The sequence below is a fragment of the Mirounga leonina genome, unplaced genomic scaffold, assembly GCF_011800145.1.
Source record: "Mirounga leonina isolate KUSES-001 unplaced genomic scaffold, KU_Mleo_1.0 Mir_154, whole genome shotgun sequence".
Taxonomy (NCBI): domain Eukaryota; kingdom Metazoa; phylum Chordata; class Mammalia; order Carnivora; family Phocidae; genus Mirounga; species Mirounga leonina.
Window position 1 is genome coordinate 35,005,738 of NW_023270389.1, and position 22,213 is coordinate 35,027,950.

Sequence of the window (22,213 nt, forward strand, 5' to 3'; positions counted from 1 at the left end):
CCTATTTGTTGATTAGTCAGAAGGATGTGGCAAACACTGGGATTAAAATCTGCAATCTAAATGTGGCTCTTGGCAATGTAAAAACAAATAACCTGAAGACTTTGTAACTCTTAAGTATTTGGCAAACTGTTACGAGCTATTACTGTAACTAAGAACACCATCTATGTTGTAAAGAATTCTATTTCCTGGACAGGAAAGGCCTGCATAGTGATGGGATAAAAGGGCAGTGTGTCTGTGCTACCCGCCAAACAGAGTGATTGATATGCATCCCTGTGCTTCCCAGACAACACAGACTCCCCACCCCTCCCCAGACACAGCCTCTCTCCAGGCTGAAAGGAAGGGAGAGCTTCCGGATGCATACTGAGTGGGAGGGTGCTGGGCACATCCCCAATCCATCCTAGGCATTGGCCAAAACCCTCACATCAGTCATGGTGTAGGTGGCTTTAATGATTTAAGTTGATTAAATAATATATCCACTCTAGGCAAAGAGTGTGCTTCATCTTTGGCTAGAGAAACGTAACTTTCTATAATGTACACGGTGTCTTAATGGTTTCAGAAGGAACAAGAATTACTGTAGAAGTCCAAGGGCCTGATGGAAAGTCTGATAACCCCTGCTTCCACACATCTTCTACACCTACCAAAAGTCGCTTCATAATGTGTGTGGACTCAGAGATGGAAATCTAGTTCAACGACTATCCTTCACATCTGCTATTTGTAGAGCCCAAAGAGTTCAGCCGGTTTGCTTTGAAACATGTCTGTGAACTTGCAAGGTACAGACACTGCTTTCTCTCCCTAGCTGATGAAGTCTTCTGTTCTATGCTATATTTTTTAAACATTCAGTAAGCACATTCGTTAATCCTTCATCCTTAAAATCTGAATTCCACAAATGCAGGATGCTAATCCTCAAATTGATCCTAAGGTCAGCCAGAGAGTATTGGGATGGATTTTTAGTCATTCCTTCCAGGGAATGCATTAAGTCGTTTATTGAATTATGGCGATAAGCAATTGTTTTTTATCCCCAGTGCATTTCCAGGCATTGCATTACATAGAAATCCTATATTTTTAATACATTCTTTAAAGCCTCAGCTTTAAATATGCTTCAGCATTGAGACACTATTGCTGCCTCTGGGAGTTTCCTTACCGTACACATCCACCCATGTTTAGGGCACCTACTGATCAAGTTTCTATGTATATATAATATCTAGTTACATTGATTAGTCTCCCCTCCTTCCACCATGTGCTAGTTTGGCTATGAGTTGAGCTACTCTAACAAACACCCACATTTACACTGGCTTACACAAATAAAAATCTATTTTTCTCTCATAAAGCAGCCTGGAGTAAGCAGTCCAAGACTGATAATGGTAGTTCTGTCCCAGGAAGTTGTCCAGGAACCTCTCTGTCTCAGACTCGCCATCCCTGGGGCGTTATCCTCACCTGTATGTCCAGGATGGTTCATTATTAGCACGAATCAGAATTCTAGCTACAGAAAATGGAGAAAGAAGGATACAACCTGAAAGCTGTAGACTCCTCTTCTGCCACAGTTGGTGGCTGTCGTGGTCTTTATTCAAAGTGGATTTGTGTCCAGCTGAAAACCAGGGGTTCTAGTTCTGCGAAAGACACCGATGTTGATAAACAACTAGGGGTGTCTCCCTCCAGGTCACCGCATGTGCCTTCTGCACACCCTACACTCACACTCCAGACTTGATCTTTCCAGATTCAAGGTCCGTCATACAAACAAAACCCCTTCCATCAGTCAGCAGTGCGGTACACAGTGGGGCGAGGGGAAGTACAAAAAGAGGATGCCTAGATGGTATTTGTGAAACAAACGGAGACAGAGATATTACTACTCCAATGTGACTGGAAAAGAAATCACTTTGAATTGGGCAAAGAACAGTTGAAAACATCTGGAAAAAGTTTATCGGCCATTAATCAAAATGGGTCATCTTGACTTAGGTTCAATTTTCAAAAAGTAAAGGTCACTGCATTTTCATACCCCTTGGCTCTGTGAACCCTGTAACCGGGGGCCATCACATCAGTCACATGCATGACAGCCAGAATCCAACTTCTAAGGCTGCTTCTCTACCCCTCGGGGCTCCTGGACAAAGCCTGCAATCCTCTCGCCCCCTTCTCCTCTCCGGGACCTCACCTCACGTGAAGTCCTTGTCAGTTCTCGCCAGACCCTTTCCTTTTCCTCTTATCCAATACATTTTGGAAAATTACCTTTAAAATTCTACTTCCTCCCCCTCTCCCTTTTTTAGCTTTATTGGTGATACAGATACTACTAACAACAATTATAATACAAAGGCTAACCGAACCGGGCCAGCATTAAGTGTAGGGATACTGATTCTTCTGTATCAAGAAAAACTTAAGACATATTTTGAAGTGCAACTGCACATAATAAAATCCTGGGTTTCTTTAAATATTCAAAATGAAAAACTAAAGGAATAAGAGAACCTTGCCAGTCGCCTCGGAATGCCCAGAGCTCTCTTTCTGAGCTCCATAAGTGTCTCCGGTTACCTATTCATTATTTTCCAAGTAAATCCTCTTCTGAAAAGATCAACTTTCTGTATGTACTTTTTAAAGTCTTATTCAAATGTATTCCTTTTCTGGTTTACTCATTTCCAGCATTGCTTCATACATTTTTTTACGTAGTTGTATAATATTTCAGGCGTATTATGAGATGACTAGCCAGGGGCAAATACCTCATAAGACAATGCTTTCGTGGGAAAACTCAAACCAGTGTATGAAGTCACTTGTTGGACCTTAACCTGTTTGTGGGTTACGGGCTGCCTGTGTGGTCTAAACCTACTTCAAGAATTCAACATTACAAAGAGGCGGCGGGGGCGGGGGGAGGGAATAAAACAGGTTTCTCAACTACACATATCAACTAAATTCCAAAGGATTTGGAATACCCATAATGGTGTTTTGCATCAAGACAAGAATAAACAGATGTTAATCTCATCCCTGCCTTCAGCTCTGCATACCCACTTTTTCCTGAAAGGCAGACAATGCCTCAATGTATGGATATGCCTTGGAGTGCGGTGGGGAGAGGAGGGGTCAAGGTCAAGGTCTTGGATGCAAAGGGGCCTGGGAGAGTAGGAAGGGGTGATTTATCCCCTCACCCAATCGTTTTATATTTTTCTAAGATGAATCTTTGTCCTTAAATCCAATAACCTCAGAAGTAATTTTCAGGAACCACACTTTCCAAGGTGAGTGGAAATGTTTATACATGTGAATAGAGGTATTTACGTGGGCAGGACGCAGGTGCTGCTGCAGACTTGGACTATTTTGGGGAGAACGGGGGGGGGGGAGACAGGGGGAGATAGGTATGTGCATTTATAGATATGTCACCTACAGGGTCTGGAAGAAGGCCAAAAAAGAGATTCAAGGAAGAATCAACAACCTGTACATAAAAATTTCAGGAGCCATGGTTGCCTAAATTCAAGAGGTTATGTTTAGGCAAACCTAAAGGATTGAGACAGAACCTGTTGGACTCATCTTCAGGTTCATTGTTGTACCAGCCCTGCAAAGGGGCAAGTGGAGATTTGCAAGGGGGAAAGATGACTCCTTACTGAAGACAGTAACAATTTAGTACAGGTTGAGAACAAGATAATGCTATCCATGACAACCATTGGTCCACCTTTTCCCCTTGAAAGGCTGGTTAGAGCTTAAGTCATCATGTCTACTTAACCCCGCTAGACTATTGATTTTGTTCCAGTGCATTTCTTGGTGAAAATAGGAGGGTTCGGGCGCCTGGGTGGCTCAGTTGGTTAAGCGACTGCCTTCGGCTCAGGTCATGATCCTGGAGTCCCGGGATCTAGTCCCGCATCGGGCTCCCTGCTCGGCAGGGAGTCTGCTTCTCCCTCTGACCCTCCTCCCTCTCATGCTCTCTGTCTCTCATTCTCTCTCTCGCAAATAAATAAAAATCTTAAAAAAAAAAAAAAGAAAATAGGAGGGTTCTACCATCATGTCTTTACATTTACTTACTGAGGAGTTTGAGAAGGCTGAGAACAAATACACTCTATTTGCAATATACAAATAGAAAACTAGATCTTAAGAAAAGAATATAAGACCTGCTGAATCACTATGTTGTACACCTGAAACTAATGTAACGTTTTGTGTCAACTACAATAAACCCAAAAAACAAAAAAAAAAGTATTTAAAAATGCCAAAATTAGACTCTACGTAGATGCTGTGCTTAAGTTTCCAAATTTGCCTCTTGAATTTTTTTTTTTTGAAGATTTTATTTATTTATTTGATAGAGAGAGAGACAGTGAGAGAGGGAACACAAGCAGGGGGAGTGGGAGAGGGAGAAGCAGGCTTCTCGCTGAGCAGGGAGCCTGATGCGGGGCTCGATCCCAGGACCCTGGGATCATGACCTGAGCTGAAGGCAGACACTTAACGACTGAGCCACCCAGGCACCCCGCCTCTTGAATTTTTTTTTAAAGATTTTATTTATTTGACAGAGAGAAAGAGAGCACGAGTCAGGTGGGGGCAGAGGAAGAGGGAAAAGCAAAGCAGACTCCCCGCTGAGCAGGGAACCCAATGCAGGACTCGCTCCCAGGACCCCGGGGATCATGACCTGAGCTAAAGGTAGATGCTTAACCAACTGAACTACCCAGGTGCCCCATACCTCTTGAACTTTCTTAACAAAAAAAAAAAAAAAAGAAGAAGAGGGTCAGTATACAGATAAGAGTCTATTCAAAAGAGGGAGATACTATAGGAAGCAAATAATATCTGAAATAAATTTCTCATAAAAGACTGTGAAGTACATGCACAAAGTAATGAGAAGAGCAATGCCCCCAACAACTTTCTTAAATGTTTCCATAAGTTGAAAATTCACACACACACACACACACACACACACTCTCTATGAATATCTGAAAAAAGAAGAAAAGTATAAAACTGAAAGTAAAAATCATCCATAACCACGCCAATATTTTGGAGAATTTCTTTCCAGATAGAGATAGAGATATAAAACAATTATTTTCCTATTGCCAGACATTTAGGTTCCTTTCAATGTTTTGCTATTTTAGAAATCCTGTAATAAATGTCTTCTATGTAAATGTGTGGCTGAGATGATGATTATTTCCTTGATAAATTATTAGTACTAGATTTACTGGGTGAAATGATAGAAACGTTTTTTGTTTTGTTTTGTTTTTTGATTTTATTTATTTGCGAGAGAGAATGAGAGACAGAGAGCATGAGAGGGAGGAGGGTCAGAGGGAGAAGCAGACTCCCTGCTGAGCAGGGAGCCCAATGTGGGACTCGATCCCAGGACTCCAGGATCATGACCTGAGCCGAAGGCAGTCGCTTAACCAACTGAGCCACCCAGGCGCCCTGATAGAAACGTTTTGAAGGCTTTTGGTACATATTTCCAAACTGCCTTAGATAAAAGGAAAAATAAAAGACTAGGCTATTTTTTTTAAGATTTTATTTATTTATTTATTCGACAGAGAGACACACAGCGAGAGAGGGAACACAAGCAGGGGGAGTGGGAGAGGGAGAAGCAGACTCCCCACTGAGCAGGGAGCCCGATGAGGGGATCGATCCCAGGACCCTGGGATCATGAACTGAGCCGAAGGCAGACGCTTAACGACTGAGACACCCAGGTGCCCCAAAAAGACTAGACTTTGAAGGCAGATGCTTAAGGACTGAGACACCCAGGTGCCCCAAAAAGACTAGACTTTTTAAATATGCAAAAATAAAAACAAATTTAGATGAATATGAGCATCATGCCCCGTTCCCACCCTAAGTATAGACATGAGTGTTCCTTTCACGCCTACTTTGCAGAATTCACAAAGTTTTCGGCAATTGACAAGTTTGTAGGTACAAGAAAAAGGTGTTTAGTAGTCATAATTTTATTTTTTTTATTTGTGACATGGAATGTGAGGTCCCTGTCTCTTTGAGAGCAGTGGTGTTCTATTTTTTATTCCATTATATCTTATTTCCTACAAGCAGCACATGGCCTATAGTGGATATTTAATAAAAGTCAGGCCAATAGTGAATTAATTACATTTTCATGTGTTTATGGGATATTAATATTTTCTATTCTGTGAATTGTTTTCCCATGCCCCTGCCCATTGAGATGTTAGCAAAACTTTTCTAATAATAAATACACCTAATTGATTTCATATGCAGCTTCTTGTTGCAAATGTTGACAAAGGCATATCTTTTAAACTCAGCTAAGTATAAAATTAATAAAGTGAAAAGTGAATTTGACATGGTATGAATATAGACCTTTAGACAGTTGGTTTGAACCAAGGGGAATTCCTGTTGAAATAAGTATTGATTTAAGTAAGTAGAGGTCCATTTAAGATATTTCAAGATGAGGAAGCCCTGGGGAGAGAGAGCATAACTTTACATCTGAGAAATTTATTCTCTGCATAAACTTGCAAAAGCGTTCGCGAAATATAGTCATTCATTTATTCAAAAAAATATGAATCGCGGGTCCACTCTGAGCCGCACACAGTGCCAGATGCCAAGGCTATGGCAGGGAACAAGGAAGGCAAGGCAAGGGGCATCATTGTGGAGCCCCATTCCAGTGTAAATGATCGTTCCATTGCTTATAGTTATTAAAAAACTGGGGACGCCTGGGTGGCTCAGTTGGTTAAGCGTCTGCCTTCAGCTCAGGTCATGATCCTGGGGTCCTGGGATCAAGTCCCGCATCGGGCTCCCTGCTCCGCGGGGAGCCTGCTTCTCCCTCTGCCTCTGTCTCTCTCTCTGTCTCTCATGAATAAAAAAAAAAAAAAAAAACTGAAAGAAATCTGAATATCCACCACTAGCGATAGGTTTCTAAATTACTTTAGAAGTGAAATACTATGTAAGTTTTTACACATACTGACTATAAAAATAATGTTTGAAAGAAAAGTAATTTAGAGAACAGTATATATAGTATGAACCCAACTGTGTTTAAAGAAAAGGGCTTTTACCTTTCATTTTATAGACTTCAGAGCTGTTTATTACACAGTGAGCTTGGGATAATTAGAAAAATTAGAATAATTTTTTAAAACAAAAAGTAAGGGATTGGGCTCTATATGGTAACTGGAACCAAAATATTTCTCCTCCCATAATGGTGGACTTGGGGGGGAGGGGAGACAGAGATTGTGCTCCATCTCACAAGTAAACAAGCAAATTCAAGTGACTGAAACTACTGCATTACCAAATTCAAACTACTAAATGCCATGGTGGGAGTGGAGTGTTGATTTTTGTTGTTTTGTTTGGGTGTTTGTTTGCCTACAAAATTGTCAATTGCTGAGAACTGTGTTCCCTCCACAGAGTAGCTGTGAGCTGGACATTCTCATATACTCCTGGTGGGGAAGAGTATGTTTTGTTTTGTTTTGTTTTAAATGGTTTCCACCACTGATCTTTAAAAGTCTAGTCCCTCGTTGTTCATTTTGTCTAAAGCAATTTGGCAATATGTATCAATAGCCTCTGAAGTGCTTCCATCATTTCATTCAGCAGACATAATGTTGAGAATCTATCAAGATATAACCATCAATCCAGTCACAGATGTATGTAGAAAAACATTCCCTGGAGGATTTTTTCCAGGTTGTCTACCAATCTGCGAGCAAAGCTACCAACACTGAAAACAGCCCACTGATGTGTGCCTGAAATCGGCCATCACAGCCAACTGAAAGTTCAGGATCCAATGAATGCATAGTCCATTTTATTATACAGGTTTTAAATTATTTGCTATTTCCCCACAAAGTTGTCTGGTTCAGGAACTCCCATGTAATAGGTGCATATAATAAATCCTTTATTTCTAGCATTAGAAAAGCAAGTAACATTAAATAAAGGTTAAACAATATTTAAAGAATATTATTTTGAAGGGGGGCCAGATCACTGGCCCACATTGGACATACACCTGTCTCAGCCCATCCCTGGGGAGGTAGCTGGCCGTATGGCAACTGTAGCTGAGACACTGCCAGGCAATCCGGCCAGGCCAGGCTCTCCCAGAGATAGCATGGCTCTGCCATACCTGCTTGTCTCAGCACACCTGCTCCCCTTTCTTCTCCCGCCATTAGCCTCTGCTTCATTTGGCACCTGCTTCCACCTGGCTGCCACAGCCCTTTTCTCAGCCTAACGGCTCTTGTTATGCTTTGAACTTCTGCTACAGGGCCAGCCCTTCTGGTCTCTCAATCTCCCACCTCCAAATCCACCCCCTCCAAAAGAAGAGGTATCTAATTGGCTCAGCTGAATATTATAAGTCAATCTGCAACCTGGAACCATTGGAACATTCAAATAAATAATGACAATAACAGATTATAACCTGTAAGATACAATAAAAATCCATGATGAGATGAATAAATACATGAACAAATGGGGAGTGGAGAAGGCATTTCCATATAATGGAAAGCTAAATGAGAAATATAGGAGTGATGAAATTCAAAATAATTAGTAATAATTTAAAAAATTAGTAATAATTCAGCCAGAAAGCATCAGTGGATGCCAAAACTAGTAGGTAAAAGTTTAATAAGAACACAGTATTTATACAGTCTTAAGTGCCACTCTACTCAACAACAGAAAAACAATGATTCAAAAATGAACAAAGGACTTGAATAGACATTTCTCCAAAGAAGACATACAAATGGCCAATGGGTATATGAAAAGATGCTAGACATCACTAATTATCCGAGAAATGTAGATCCAAACCACAATGAGATAGCACCTAACAACTGTTGGGGTGGTCATTATCAAAAATAAAAACAAAACTAAACTAAACTAAATAAAAACCAAAACACCCTACCACCCTACAAAATATTGTAGTAGGTTGAATGGTGACCCTCAAAAAGATGCGTCTATGTCCTAACTCCCTGAACCTATGTATGTGACGTTATTCGGAAAAATGGTCTTTGCAGCTGTAATTAAGTTAAGGATTTTGAGATGAGGTCATCCTGGATGACCTGGGTGGGCTCTAAATCCAATGGTAAGTGTCCTTAGACAGAAGAGAAGACATGGACAGAAGGAGAGAGCTGTGTGAAGAGAAAGGCAGAGTTTGGAGTGATATAGCCATGAGGAATGCTGACAGCCACTAGAAGCTAGAGGAAGCAAGGGAGGATTCTCTCTCCCCTAGAACCTTTGGAGGGCATGAAGCCCTGCCAACACCTTGATTTCAGACTTCTGGTCTCCAGAACTGTGAAAGAATAAATTTGTGTTCTCTTAAGGCAGCCAGCTTGTAGTAATTTGTTACGGCAGGTCTAGGAAACCAACAAATTACGTTCCACATTTTGATAGTTGCGTTGTGGTTTTGTCTGAGAATGTCCCTCCATGTAGGAAATGCACGCTAACATATTGAGGGCCATAGGACATTGGGTCAGCAATTACCTCAATTACAGCAATTACTCCCAAATGGTTCAGAGAGGTGAAGGGAGAGGTCCTTTGTACTATTCTTGCAACTCTTTAAGTTTGAAATTATTTCAAAAGAAAAAAAAAATCCTGGGATCTAGTGACTTGGAAGAGGTATGAGGGTGGATTTTGTGGGCTTTCTCATGGGGTCCTTGGAGATCTCCTGTAGGAGATGTGCTAATACTTCCTCCAGCTCACTCCCTTTGGCCTCTTCCTCAGCTCCAAGGCTTTGGTCAGCCCATCCCGCTTGGCCCAGTCCACCCCGCCATCCCTGGGCAAGTGACCCCAGGCCAGCTCCTCTCCACGGGCTCCACATTTGGTTTCTGAGAAGCCTGATGCTTATCAATATACTTGATCCCACAATGCACTCAACGAGTTCCCAAACTCCAGTGGACACTTGCAAAGGTCTCCAAATAATCTTAAAGGCTCTTCTGTGATGGGAATGCAAATGCCTCCCTGACCCCCAGTGGATGAACACACATGAACACATCCACCCCCAGTGGATGAACACACACTCTCCTTTCTCCAAGCACAACTATTTAGGCTGGATGTGGGTGATTAGGTAATGCTAGTGGAACTAGTAGGGCCCCCTTCAACTGTGGGGGCTCTTGAAATCTACTCTTTTATTCTCATCTTGGGAGATGTGTTCATGCTCAGGACAATAGGAGGAACCACATTTCATGGCCTTGTACCTGCACAGAAAAGCTTTTGTCTTGCAAAACCTAGTTAACAGGTTTTATCTTACTTATCTCTGCTGCATTTTGCACTGTTTCAACACCATACACTCCTCTTTTGTGTTCTGCCAACCCCCCCACCCCCCACAGCCCCCCACCTCCTCCCCCACCCCTGGCACCGGGTGTCATGTCCTCTGGCCACCCTGAATGCCTTGTCTCAGTTCTTCATCCCAAAGTCTTACTGTGGGTTTCCTTAAGATTCTTTCCATCCTGAGTCCTCTTTCCTTCTCACTCAACATACTCTCTCTGGGCATCGCCATTCATTCCCATTGCTTCAATTACCACTGGGCTGTGGGTTGTCTCACTACTTACAATGACACCCCAGGTTCTCCAAAGCCTGGAGTAGAAAGATGGATTTATCTTTAGAACCCGATTCAACCCAAACAACTGAAGAGGTTAGACCCTGAGGGGCCAAGCTCAGGACATTTTTTTAGGAAGAGCTGGATAAAAGCGGCCAAATCCAGGATGAGCTCCCAGCCTCGAAGTCACCAGGGCATGGTGAACCCCAATTTGGGGCCCACTCAGTAGAAGATGTGGCACATTTGCCTGGGGTCACTCTGAAAGTCTGAAGGCAGGCAGAAATGAAGCTTTTCCATCCTGCACACTTTCTTTGGAGCTCTCAATTCAAGCAGTTTAAAATCTGCCTTTGAAATGGAAATACTGTAATTTCAAAATCTCAGCGGGGCAGTTGAGGATGGAGGGTGTGGAGTGGATGAACAAAAGCACTGAGGCCTGCTTTTGACCTCTTCTTCTCAGCTAACAAGCTCCAGCACACAGCTAAGCTGCCAGCCCTCTGGCTCTTGCTGTTCCTATAGTGGCGAAGTCCCAGCGTTTCTGGGACAGAGCTAATTGCAAACAGTATGTCCCATTCATCACCAAGTCTGCACTCTTACTTGTCAGACTCCATGTCCCATATTTTGCTTCAGAAAATATGATAGCCAGAGCTCTGTTTCTCTGTGGTCTAAAACTTCCTAGGAGAGAAATGGAGCTGACATAGATCTGTTCTGCCGTGATGACTCCATTTCCCCCCACCCCCACCCCCCCGCAAATAAAACTTAACCTTGGGCAGAAGCACTCAGGCTTCTACCCCCTCACTTTCATGACAGTTTCATGCAAATTAGTACATTTATTTACTTGTTCATTTGATTTCATTAAGCTCATACTCTGGCATGTTTTCTAACTGGTATTTGAACAAGTGAATCTTGTGGGCTGCAATCGGAAAACAACTTTATTCTTTTCCGCAGACCATTTATGGGTTAGCTCATCCCTGAACCTGGATGTGATGGCAGGCAGATGGCAGTGCTCTAGGATCATAAAAGATCCTCTGGCTGCCTCTAGTCTCAAGAAAGGTCTCACTTCAGTAATTAAAATGTCCAGTCACAAGTAATTTCACTAAAGCTTCTCCCCTGATCAAGCTTGAGCCTGCCTCTAGGAAAGAGATGGGTTCAGCTTTTCCTCCCGTTCCCTATCTCCTCCTCACTTACCAAGCTCCCTCTAGCCCCTCTTGTTTGAAAGAAAAGAGGGGGGCACAGGGAAGAAGGGAGGTTCAGGATAGGTAAGGCCTTACTTGGCTGGCACCCGGCTCATCTACCACTGAGCTCTGACCACAGCAAATGTCCAAAGCTCACGCTCTCTGAACCCAACTCTTGCATGGGGTGTTTTTGTGGGTTCTTTAGGGAACCCTCTGCTGGAACACTGCTAGTCCTCTTGTGATTTGGGCAGCAGGTGCTTATGTGATATCTTTCCCTCAGAGGCCCTGGGAGTTCAGTGGGAATACAGGGGGATACACTCACCATTTGGGGCTGTCCTTTGGGACAGGATTGGAAATGACTCTGGGGAAGAAGGGACGAGCGCTAGGACAAAGCCCCTAGGGTGGTGGCAAGCCGAGTCATGGGCCCGGTGGAAGCCTTCCTTCCCTTCTGTATGACACCGTTTGGCACCCGCTCTGTAGTGGCCTTGCCTCTCGGGTTGGGTCAAACCCCAGTCCTTGGTGCCCCTCAAACTCCTCGGGACAAGCTCTCCATGAGGTGCCCTTGGAGCTTCTCTCACAGGCATGGACAGGAGGGGAAGGCCCACCCTTTCTCCTTGGAAGGTCACTGAGACGCGGCTCATTTCCTCTCCCTACTCCATTCCCTCTGGCCTCTGCGCCTTCAGGCCCTTTCTTCCCTTGGGGTGGTTGAGGGTCTACATGCTGCAAACACATTTTTGGTTTTGGGGTTTTTCAGGTTTTTGCTTCTCTGTGTTACCACCTACTGTGTAAGTGCGCAGGCAGTCTGGAAGCTCCCTCCAGAAGATGGAGGCATTTGCCAGTTTGCTCTCAGCCTTTGAACGTCTGCTAAAACTAGAGCAGGAGAAGTCAATTTTTAACATCCTGTTACATGTTATTTATTCCATCTTGGCCAGGGCCCCTTAACTCACAGAACCTTTCCAAAAAATAAAAATCTGGGTTTTTAGAGGGGCCTTGCCCTTTTCTGTTTTCTGAAATTTCTAATTATATTTTACATATAGCAGAATGCAGAGGTTCCCTCACACAAGCGAATCAGCATAATGTGGGGAAATGTTTAAGAACAGCTCCGTGAATAGAAAACAGACTTGAATGAAATGCGCCAGGGTTGTTTTTGGAAGAGCAAGCACCTAGGAGTGTTTCTCCCTTCTTATCTCTTTTTTCTACTTTTTGATATGTTTCAGCTTTTCTTTAGTGAGCCTAGACTGGTTTGCAAAATCCTTTATCTGCAACTCCAAAATCCAAAAAGCTATGGGCTGGGGGTCAGGGTTGGTGGCGGAGGGAGCTCGGAACACTAAGGAGTTTTTACCCATAATTAATTCTCTATAGTTAATTTAACTTGAACTGAAGGGAAGCTACTTAAAGCTTTTATCTCAGTGTGAACTTTCAAATATTTTAGTGCAGAAATAATAATGTGTTTGCTTACAGCATGCCTCCCCAGACTCTACTAGGAGTGTTATGTAATATACTGTATAAACCCCATATCACCTCCTAAAATCCAAAAATAATTCTGAATTCCTTAACAAATCAGGCCCTATGGCTTTTGGACAAGTGCTTATTAGCCTATACTTTCAAAGAGGAGAAAATATAATGAACTGTGTTATTATTTTTATTGTTCTACTAGCTTCTCATTGGAACTAACTCATCCCCACCTCTAGTCTTTGTACAAGCCATCCCCACTTCCCTGGCCCTTCTGTACCTTCTGTCGTCAAAGCAGAGTTCACAACCTACCTCCTGAAGGTGAAGTCTGAAGTTTCCTGGCTAGTCCAATATCTTTCTTCACCTAAATATCCAGTTTAGATTTGGGACACATGGTTTCCCAGGTCACACTAGTTTGGGCTTTAAAGAGACACAATAACTCATAATTTAATGATAGCTCACCCAGCTGCTATCACAAGACTTCAGCCCCTTCCAAAGACCTTCCCTCCCCCTTTCCTCTGGGAGTTCCTAGATCAGGTTCAATGAGTTTATGTCACCATGCATCTCCTGCTCCCACATCCACCCTCAAAGCCCACCATAAATATGCTTTATGGATAAAGACCTTCAACGCAGTCCTCACCCCAGAATACAGACTAGAAGACTCGGGGAGGGGAATAGACTCAAATCTGCAGGTTCTTTCCATATTTGGGTTTGTTTGGGTTTTTTAAGATTTTATTATTTTTAAGTAATCTCTATACCCAGCCTGGAGCTTGAACTTACAACCCTGAGATCAAGAATTGCGTGCTCTACCAACTGAGCAGGCCAGGTGCCCCATCTCTCCATATTTAAATATGAGAATTACTGGTTTAAAGGTTTGCAGATCAGTGGCAGGTCACAAAATCTAAGAGATAAAATTTGGTTATAATGAATGTCAATGACAGTTGCAGTGTACCTCATGCATAGTTTTCATAGTAAAGGTTAAAGAGTTTTCAACAGTCTTTGTCCAGTCTTGACCCTTGTCCAATAATTCAGTATTTTTCTTCACCATTTAAAAATATTTTTTTAGGGGCGCCTGGGTGGCTCAGTCGGTTCAGTGTCTACCTTCAGCTCAGGTCATGATCCTGGAGTCCTGGGATGGAGCCCTGCATCAGGCTCTCTGCTCAGTAGGGAGTCTGCTTCTCCCTCTCCCTTTGCCCCTCTACCCACTCGTGCTCTCTCTCTCTCTTTCTCTCTCTCTCTCAAATAAATAAATAAAATCTTTAAAAAATATTTTTTTAAACCATGCATCTATCTGGTGAATTTTTCAGGAAATTTTCTGCCATGTCCTGCTGTTTCTCTACCTCTCTCCTCTCTTCCTCTTTCCCTTTCCCTCTTCTCTCACCCTCCTCTCTGGAACAAAAAACAAACAAAACACCACCACCAACAAAAATCTCTCCTCTTCTTGTGCAAAACAATTCAAGATCTTTTTTGTGCTTTGAGATAACCTAAGGCATAATTAAAGACAGAAAGTGGGATACACTAAGTTCCCATAGTGGGACAAACATTCAGACTATAGGTTAACATGGTCTCTTGCTTCTGCATCCCTGTTGCTACCTGGACAGATACATAAAATACCACAAACAATATCTTTATTATCATCTGGAAGGGCATAGTGAGCTGATATGTCAACATGGAACCTGTAAATATGACCTTATATGAAAAAAGGTCTTTACAGATGTAATAAAGGTAAGGATCTCAAGATGAGATCATCCCAGGTTATATAGGTGGGCCTAAATCCAATGGCAAGCATCCTAATAAGAAAAGTAAGACACAGACAAAATTGGAGAAGGCCATGTGAAGATGGAGGCAGAGATTGGAGTGATGCATCGATAAGCCAAGGAATGCCTAAGACTGGGAGCAGCCATCAGAAGCTTGCAGAAACAAGGAAGGATTCTCCACTTGAGCCTTTGGAGAGAACATGGTCCTGCTGATACCTTGGTTTTGAACTTATAGTCTCCAGAACTACGAGACAATAAATTTTTGTCTCCTCAAGCCACCAAGTTTATGGTAATTTTGTATGGCAGCCCTAGGAAACTAACACAAAGGGACTAGTAGTGAGTAGCCCTATGGGTAGCCTCATCTGTCAGCTTAGAAGTGAAAATAATAACACTATTCATAAGTTTTGCCTATTTGGGGGCTTAATTGTCAAGCAGAGAGAATCTTCACCAACTCAGGAATGGCTGGATTTAATACATGGCTTCTGAAAAATACTCAAAGAAGAGTGGCTTCTGACTGAGTGATGTATACAATTGTTGAATCACTATATTGGACACCTGAAACTAATATAACACTGTACGTTAGCTATACTAGAATTAAAATAAAATAAAATAAAATAAAGAACAGTGGCTTCTGGGGCGCCTGAGTGGCTCAGTCGTTAAGCGTCTGCCTTCGGCTCAGTTCATGATCCCAGGGTCCTGGGATCGAGTCCTGCATCAGGCTCCCTGCTCAGCGGGGAGCCTGCTTCTCCCTCTCCCACTCCCCCTGCTTGTGTTCCCTCTCTCACTGTCTCTCTCTGTCAAATAAATAAATAAAATCTTTAAAAAAACAAACAAACAGTAGCTTCTATTGAGAAAATACCCCTACTGTTTGAAATTGTGGGCCACTAGAGTTAAATTTGAATCCTGATTTGACTCCTGGTTCTCCTACTCATTAACTATGCAACTTTAGGCAATTACTTAGCCTTGAGACTAGCACATCAGAGCTAAGTAAATGTTAGCTCCTATTTAGCTCCAATTTTTGTGATTATTTTGTTTGCTCCATATGGCTGCTTTTCTGTTTCTTATCCTTTTCCATGGCTGGAAATGTCTACCCCAGTCCCAACCTTACATGACTTTTTAGTTCAAAATCCAACAGCAGCTAATTAGAATCCTTGCATCACTTATTTCAATATCTTGAGAGAGACCACGATGTATGTTCAAGCCATTGTGCATATTAGCTATCACTAGCCTGACCTTCTATGGCTGGGAAGGCAAAATCTTTTTGAAGGGTATGTGTGTAGGAAGGCAATGGTGAGCATTTCCAGAACTCTGAAGCCTTTTAAATTTTATATATTTGAACCTACTTACATATTCTTTCATAATCTATGCCTTTGATTTCATGCTTTAAAAAGTATCTCTTACCTTGAGATCATATGTTGACCCTCATTTTTTTACTTTACTTTCCACATATACTATCTAATATAATCTGAATTTTTTTTTAAGATTTTATTTATTTATTTGTCAGAGAGAGAGAGGGAGAGAGCACAAGCAGGGAGAGTGGCAGGCAGAGAGAGAGGGAGAAGCAGACTCCCCGCTGAGCAGGGAGCCCGATGCGGGACTCGATCCCAGGACCCTGGGATCATGACCTGAGCCGAAGGCAGACGCTTAACCGACTGAGCCACCCAGGCGTCCCTAATTTGAATTTTCTTATTAGAAGGGCACTTTTCTCCAAGTAGCCTCTTTGTCCCAACATAACCTTTTGAATAGCTCATACTATTCTCACCAATTAGAAACATGAATACTAATAACGATTGCACTTACTACTTTCTATGTGCCAGAGTTTGCACTAAGTGTATTACATGGATTATTTCAGCTTAGTAGTATTACTATCCACATATGACAGCTAAGAAATGGCATACTTGGGATTCACACTCAGGTCATCTAATTGTAGAACTCATACTTTTTTTTTTTTTTTTAATTTTATTTATTCATTTGACAGAGAGAGACACAGCGAGAGAGGGAACACAAGCGGGGAGTGGGAGAGGGAGAAGCAGGCTCCCCACTGAGCAGGGAGCCCGATGTGGGGCTCGATCCCAGGACCCTGGGATCATGACCTGAGCCGAAGGCAGACGCTCAACGACTGTAGAGTCATTCCAAGCCAAAACTCATGATTGAGAATGGAGTTGGAGTGGTTCCCTAAAGAGATTTGTTTGTATTTTTCTTGAAGAGTTAATACATTAAGAATTGAAGTTCAGATTGAAGATATTAAGCTTTTGTTACAAATTGTTTTCTAGGGGCGCCTAGGTGGCTCAGTCGTTAGGCGTCTGCCTTCGGCTCGGGTCACGGTCCCAGGGTCCTGGGATCGAGCCCCGCATCGGGCTCCCTGCTTGGCGGGAAGCCTGCTTCTCCCTCTCCCACTCCCTCTGCTTGTGTTCCCTCTCTTGCTGTGTCTCTTCCTGTCAAATAAATAAAATCTTTAAAAAAAAAAAAGGGCGCCTGGGTGGCTCAGTTGGTTAAGCGATTGCCTTCGGCTCAGGTCATGATCCTGGAGTCCCTGGATCGAGTCCCGCATCAGGCTCCCTGCTTGGCAGGGAGCCTGCTTCTCCCTCTCCCGCTCCCCCTTCTTGTACTCTCTCTCTCAAATAAATAAATAAAATCTTAAAAAAAAAAAAAAAGATACAAATTGTTTTCTAGTTTATCATTTACCCTTTACCTTTTTTTTAATTTTAAATTATTTTATTTTATTTTTTTAAAGATTTTATTTATTTATTTGAGACAGAGAATGAGAGAGAGAGAGCACATGAGAGGGGGGAGGGTCAGAGGGAGAAGCAGACTCCCTGCCGAGCACAGAGCCCGATGCGGGACTCGATCCAGGGAGTCCAGGCTCATGACCTGAGCCGAAGGCAGTCGCTTAACCAACTGATCCACCCAGGCGCCCTATTTTTTATTTTTTTAAAGATTTTATTTATTTATTTGACAGAGAGACACACAGCAAGAGAGGGAACACAAGCAGGGGGAGTGGGAGAGGGAGAAGCAGGCCTCCCGCGGAGCAGGGAGCCTGATGCAGGGCTCGATCCCAGGACCCTGGGATCACAACCTGAGCCGAAGGCAGACGCTTAACGACTGAGCCACCCAGGCACCCCATACCCTCTACACCTTTATAGTGATATTATTATAGCTATTGCTTTCACATACAGAAGTTTTACATTTTATATCATCAAATATTCTGTGCCTTGACATATTTTTTTTTTTACTTTTCTGTTAGAATGATCTTTCATAACCAAGGATCTGATAAATATTCACCTGTATTATCTTCTTTCCTGTTGAATTATTTTTTATCAGTCAGAAGATGCATTCTGCTGCACATATAACAAAAACTCCACTTAAAATCGCTTAACATTAAATAGGGCTTCCTTTTTCTCAGGGAATAAGTTCAGGGTTGGTTTGGTGGACTTATTATATCTTCAAGAATCCAAGCTCATTCCACATTTCTGTGCTATAATCCTTAATATGTAGCTTTTCCTCCAGTTCACAAATGACCACTGCAATTCTAGGCATCACATCTGGAGTACATTTAGGATGAAAGAAGAGAGGCAAAATGTAAAAACTGCATGCCACCTGAATCCACCTATTTCATCAGGAAATTAATAACTTTCCTGGAGACCCCCTCTGTTAGATTTCTCATTAGCTGGAACTAGATCACTTGGCCACACAAAAGAGCGAGGGAATCTTGAGGAAATAAATATTTTTATCTGAACACGCTGATGTCCTGAGAAAAAAATCATATTCTATTATTAAAAAGTGGGAAATGGATATTGGGTAGACAATAACATCTGCCATACTTTCCATCTAGAATTTTTTGGATATATGATATAGAACAAGGAGCTAATAATTTTTTCCAATGAGTTAACCAACTTTCCCAGCATCTTTATTGAATAAGTCATTTTTTTTCATTGATTTGGCAAGCAACTTCATTTAAGAACTTACAGAGTTTCCAATTCCATTAATGGCAGAGTGGCACCTAACAGATCAGCCTGCCCCAGATCAAACTTTGGACAAAATATAGAAAGAAACCATTGAAAGCACTGGAGAGAAAAAGCAAAAGCTGACAAAAACTGGAGAGTTGTTGACACTTGAAAAGGGGAAAAGGGGAACTGACACTAGGTGAGTTTCCCAGTTTTATAGCTTATGCCTAGGGGCAGTCCACAATCAACACCATATCTGGGATACACATCTGCCGTCTTACTAACTTAAAGAACCAGAAAGAAGAGTTTAGGTTTCTGTAGCAGCCAGAAAGTGGAGGGGGAACATCCTGGAAAGGCAAGAGCCACAATGGAAGAGTACCAAATTTTATATATAAACTCTTCCAGAATCTGTTTTTCCCTCGAATTACTCATGGGTAATGTAGATACCAAGAAGTCAATTAGGATTAAATAATTCAACAGTGATTTTAGCTGGAACCTACTGCGAAGACACAGTGTTTTAGCCAAGTTAAATGCTCACCTGAAAAACAAAAACAAAAACAAAAATCAATACTCTTTGGAGGAATATGACAGAATCCAGAGACTCTACAATGTATCATTCACAATATCAAGAATACATTGCAAAATTATTCCACATACAAGAATAGGAAATATGACTGATACTCAGGAGGAAAGGCAATCAATGGAGATCAATCTTTAAATGACCCATATTTTAGAATTAGCTGACAAGAATTTTAAAGTAGCGGGCACCTGGGTGGCTCAGTTGGTTAAGTGACTGCCTTCGGCTCAGGTCATGATCCCAGAGTCCTGGGATCAAGTCCCACATCATGCTCCCAGCTCAGCAGGGAGCCTGCTTCTCTCTCTGACTCTCTCCCCTCTCATGTTGTTTCTTTCTCTCTCTCTCACTCTCAAATAAATAAATAAATAAAATCTTAAAAAAAAAAAAAGAATTTTAAAGTAGCTATTATAACTCTTTGCTCAGCAAAGAGTCTAAGGTCTCAGGCCCATTCTAATCCCTCGTCTTGGAAAGGTTATAATGAATAGGTCACCCTATTAGGCATATGTCCACATGTCCTCCCCCAAACTGGCTGAGAATTAACCAGAATGATAAAAGTAAGAAAAGCAGTTTTAAGCAGAAAAGCAAAGACAAGGATTTTCATTTCCCTTGTATAGAAAGACAATCAATAATAGGTTGCTGTGTTGGCAGAGAGCTCTTGCCAAACCCTCAGCACTCCGCTGTCTTGGGTCAGAGGTAACAGAGTTAGCAGCTGTGGGATTACATGGCTCTTTTGTAGTCCCACTTATTTACCACCCTTACTAAAATCTAACTAATCTTTCCTCAGTGAAGCCTTTCCTGCAGCCCACCGCACCTCCCACCCCAGTCTCTTCAAGGAAAGTTTCTTTGATACCTTAATAGTCTTTTTTTCTTTCAGAAATTCAACATAGCATGATAATCTCTGTAAGAGTAAAGAGAAACTATGCCTCAAAGGGTAAAAGGGGTTACAAATCCTACTACAGATAAAGCAAAGATCATCTCTGTAGAAGCTAAAATGGGTCACCTTCTTAACCCATTTCTTTATTATTTAGGGAAAATGGCTAGTCCACTTGTTGCACCCTATTCTGCAAGCAAGTTTGCTCTGGATGGGTTTTTCTCCTCTATCAGGATGGAACATTCAGTGACCAAGGTCAATGTCTCGATCACTCTCTGTATCCTCGGCCTCATAAACACAGGTAAGGTGGAGAGAGTGGAATAAACAGCCTGCAGATGATTGCCTGCCTTACCATTGTGGGTAAAGAAGGCGTTGAACTCCTTGACTCATGTGCAATGCACTAAAAGCCAGTGAGAACACCAGTCTCCACTTAATGAAGCACTTCTGTCACTAGGAGAGCCTCTGACTATCCTTTGACACTTCTTTTTATTCTGACCACCAACGGTGCCGAGTGACACCAGACTCATCACTTAACCCTATTCTGAACCCTTCACATCCTCAGGAACACTCAATGGCCATTACTTTCCTCTTTGAGGCTTATCAAGTACAAGTTTGTTACTCTTAATACCATCACCAGTAATAAGAACTATTGATCTCATGAACCTTCTTTTTTTTCATAAGTAATCTCCATATCCAATATGGGGTTCAAATGTACAACCCCAAGATCAAGAGTTGCGTGCTCTGGGGCACCTGGGTGGCTCAGTTGTTATACGTCTGCCTTCGGCTCAGGTCACGACCCCAGGGTCCTGGGATCGAGCCCGCATCGGGCTCCCTGCTCGGCGGAAAGCCTGCTTCTCCCTCTCCCACTCCCCCTGCTTGTGTTCCCTCTCTAGCTGTCTCTCTCTCTGTCAAATAAATAAATAAAATCTTTAAAAAAAAAAAAAAAAAGGGTTGCACGCTCTATTGACTGAGCCAGTCAGGTGCCCCTCATAAACTCTTTGATATGATGCACTGAGGACACAACATCATTTTTGTGATATTCTTGCCAAAAATGCAAGACCTCACTCCAACCATCAGAAAAAAAATGGACGGGGGCACCTGGCTGGCTCAGTCAGTAGAGCATGAAGACTCTTGATCTTGGGGTTGTAAGTTTGAGTCCCACATTGGGTGCAGACATTACTTAAAAATAAAATCTTTTTTTTTTTTTTAAAAAGAGAGAAAAATGGACAAACCCAAACTGACATTCTACAAAACAGTTGATCAATACTCTTCAAAAGTGTTAAGGCCATGAGGGACAAGGAAAGAACGAAGAACTGTCACAGATTGGAGAGAAAATAAGAAGAAATGACTGCTAAGTATAATCCTGGCTAAGATCCTGGAACATAAAAAGGATGTTAGTGAAAAAAATAAGGTCTGTGTTTTAGTTAGTAAAATTGCCCTAATTATAGTGTACCTTGACAATTGTACAGTGGTTATATGTGATGTTATAATTAGGGGAAGCAGGGTGAAGGCTATAAGGGAATATTCTGCACAAGTTTTACGACTTTTCTGTAAGTCCAAATGCAAGTTTATCTAGAATAGGTACAAGAAGAAAACTTTATTGAGAGAGTAATTGAGTAAATTGAGTAGTAGTTACAGAACAAGAGAGAAAGAAAGACAGAAAGAGAAAAAGAAGCTGTGCCAGAAGGACGTGGAAATTTGGAAGAGATAAAGTAACTTCCCTTCCAAAATCAAAGTGGTTCGTGTTGACAGCAAAGGCCTGGATTCTTGTCCATTTCTTCCTTTACAAATTAGTAAATTGTTATCATACAGCATTTGGCTTTGCCCACTGACACTTTCCATTAGCTACTGGGTCTTGATATAACTTCTATCCTCATTCTGCTCCCCCATATGACTCCCTCACCCCCACCAAAATACTCAAGAGAGAAGCATGATTTAAATCTCTCAATCACCTCTAACTGCCTCCCCCCAGCCCCAAATCTTCATCCAGGAAGACAGGGCCCACATGAACTCTAAGCCTCTCTTTGCACAGCAAGCCCTAAATGTACCCAGTCTTCTG

General features: G+C 42.2%; 1 protein-coding gene across 5 annotated transcripts in view; it reads left to right on the top strand.

The window, feature by feature from the left end:
* The window catches only part of HSD11B1 (hydroxysteroid 11-beta dehydrogenase 1), a 63,596-nt gene that overhangs the window by 40,683 nt on the left and 700 nt on the right, over positions 1 to 22,213 (top strand). For 3 of the 5 annotated variants that reach the window (XM_035010461.1, XM_035010462.1, XM_035010463.1), the window contains one exon: positions 20,312 to 20,455. The exons of 1 other annotated variant lie outside the window; for it this stretch is intronic. In XM_035010461.1, the coding sequence (XP_034866352.1) occupies positions 20,312 to 20,455 (144 nt within the window). Of the gene's footprint in view, positions 1 to 20,311; positions 20,456 to 21,368; positions 21,566 to 22,213 lie in introns of all 5 variants that reach the window. One more of the 5 variants, XR_004680250.1, reaches the window with a different exon arrangement.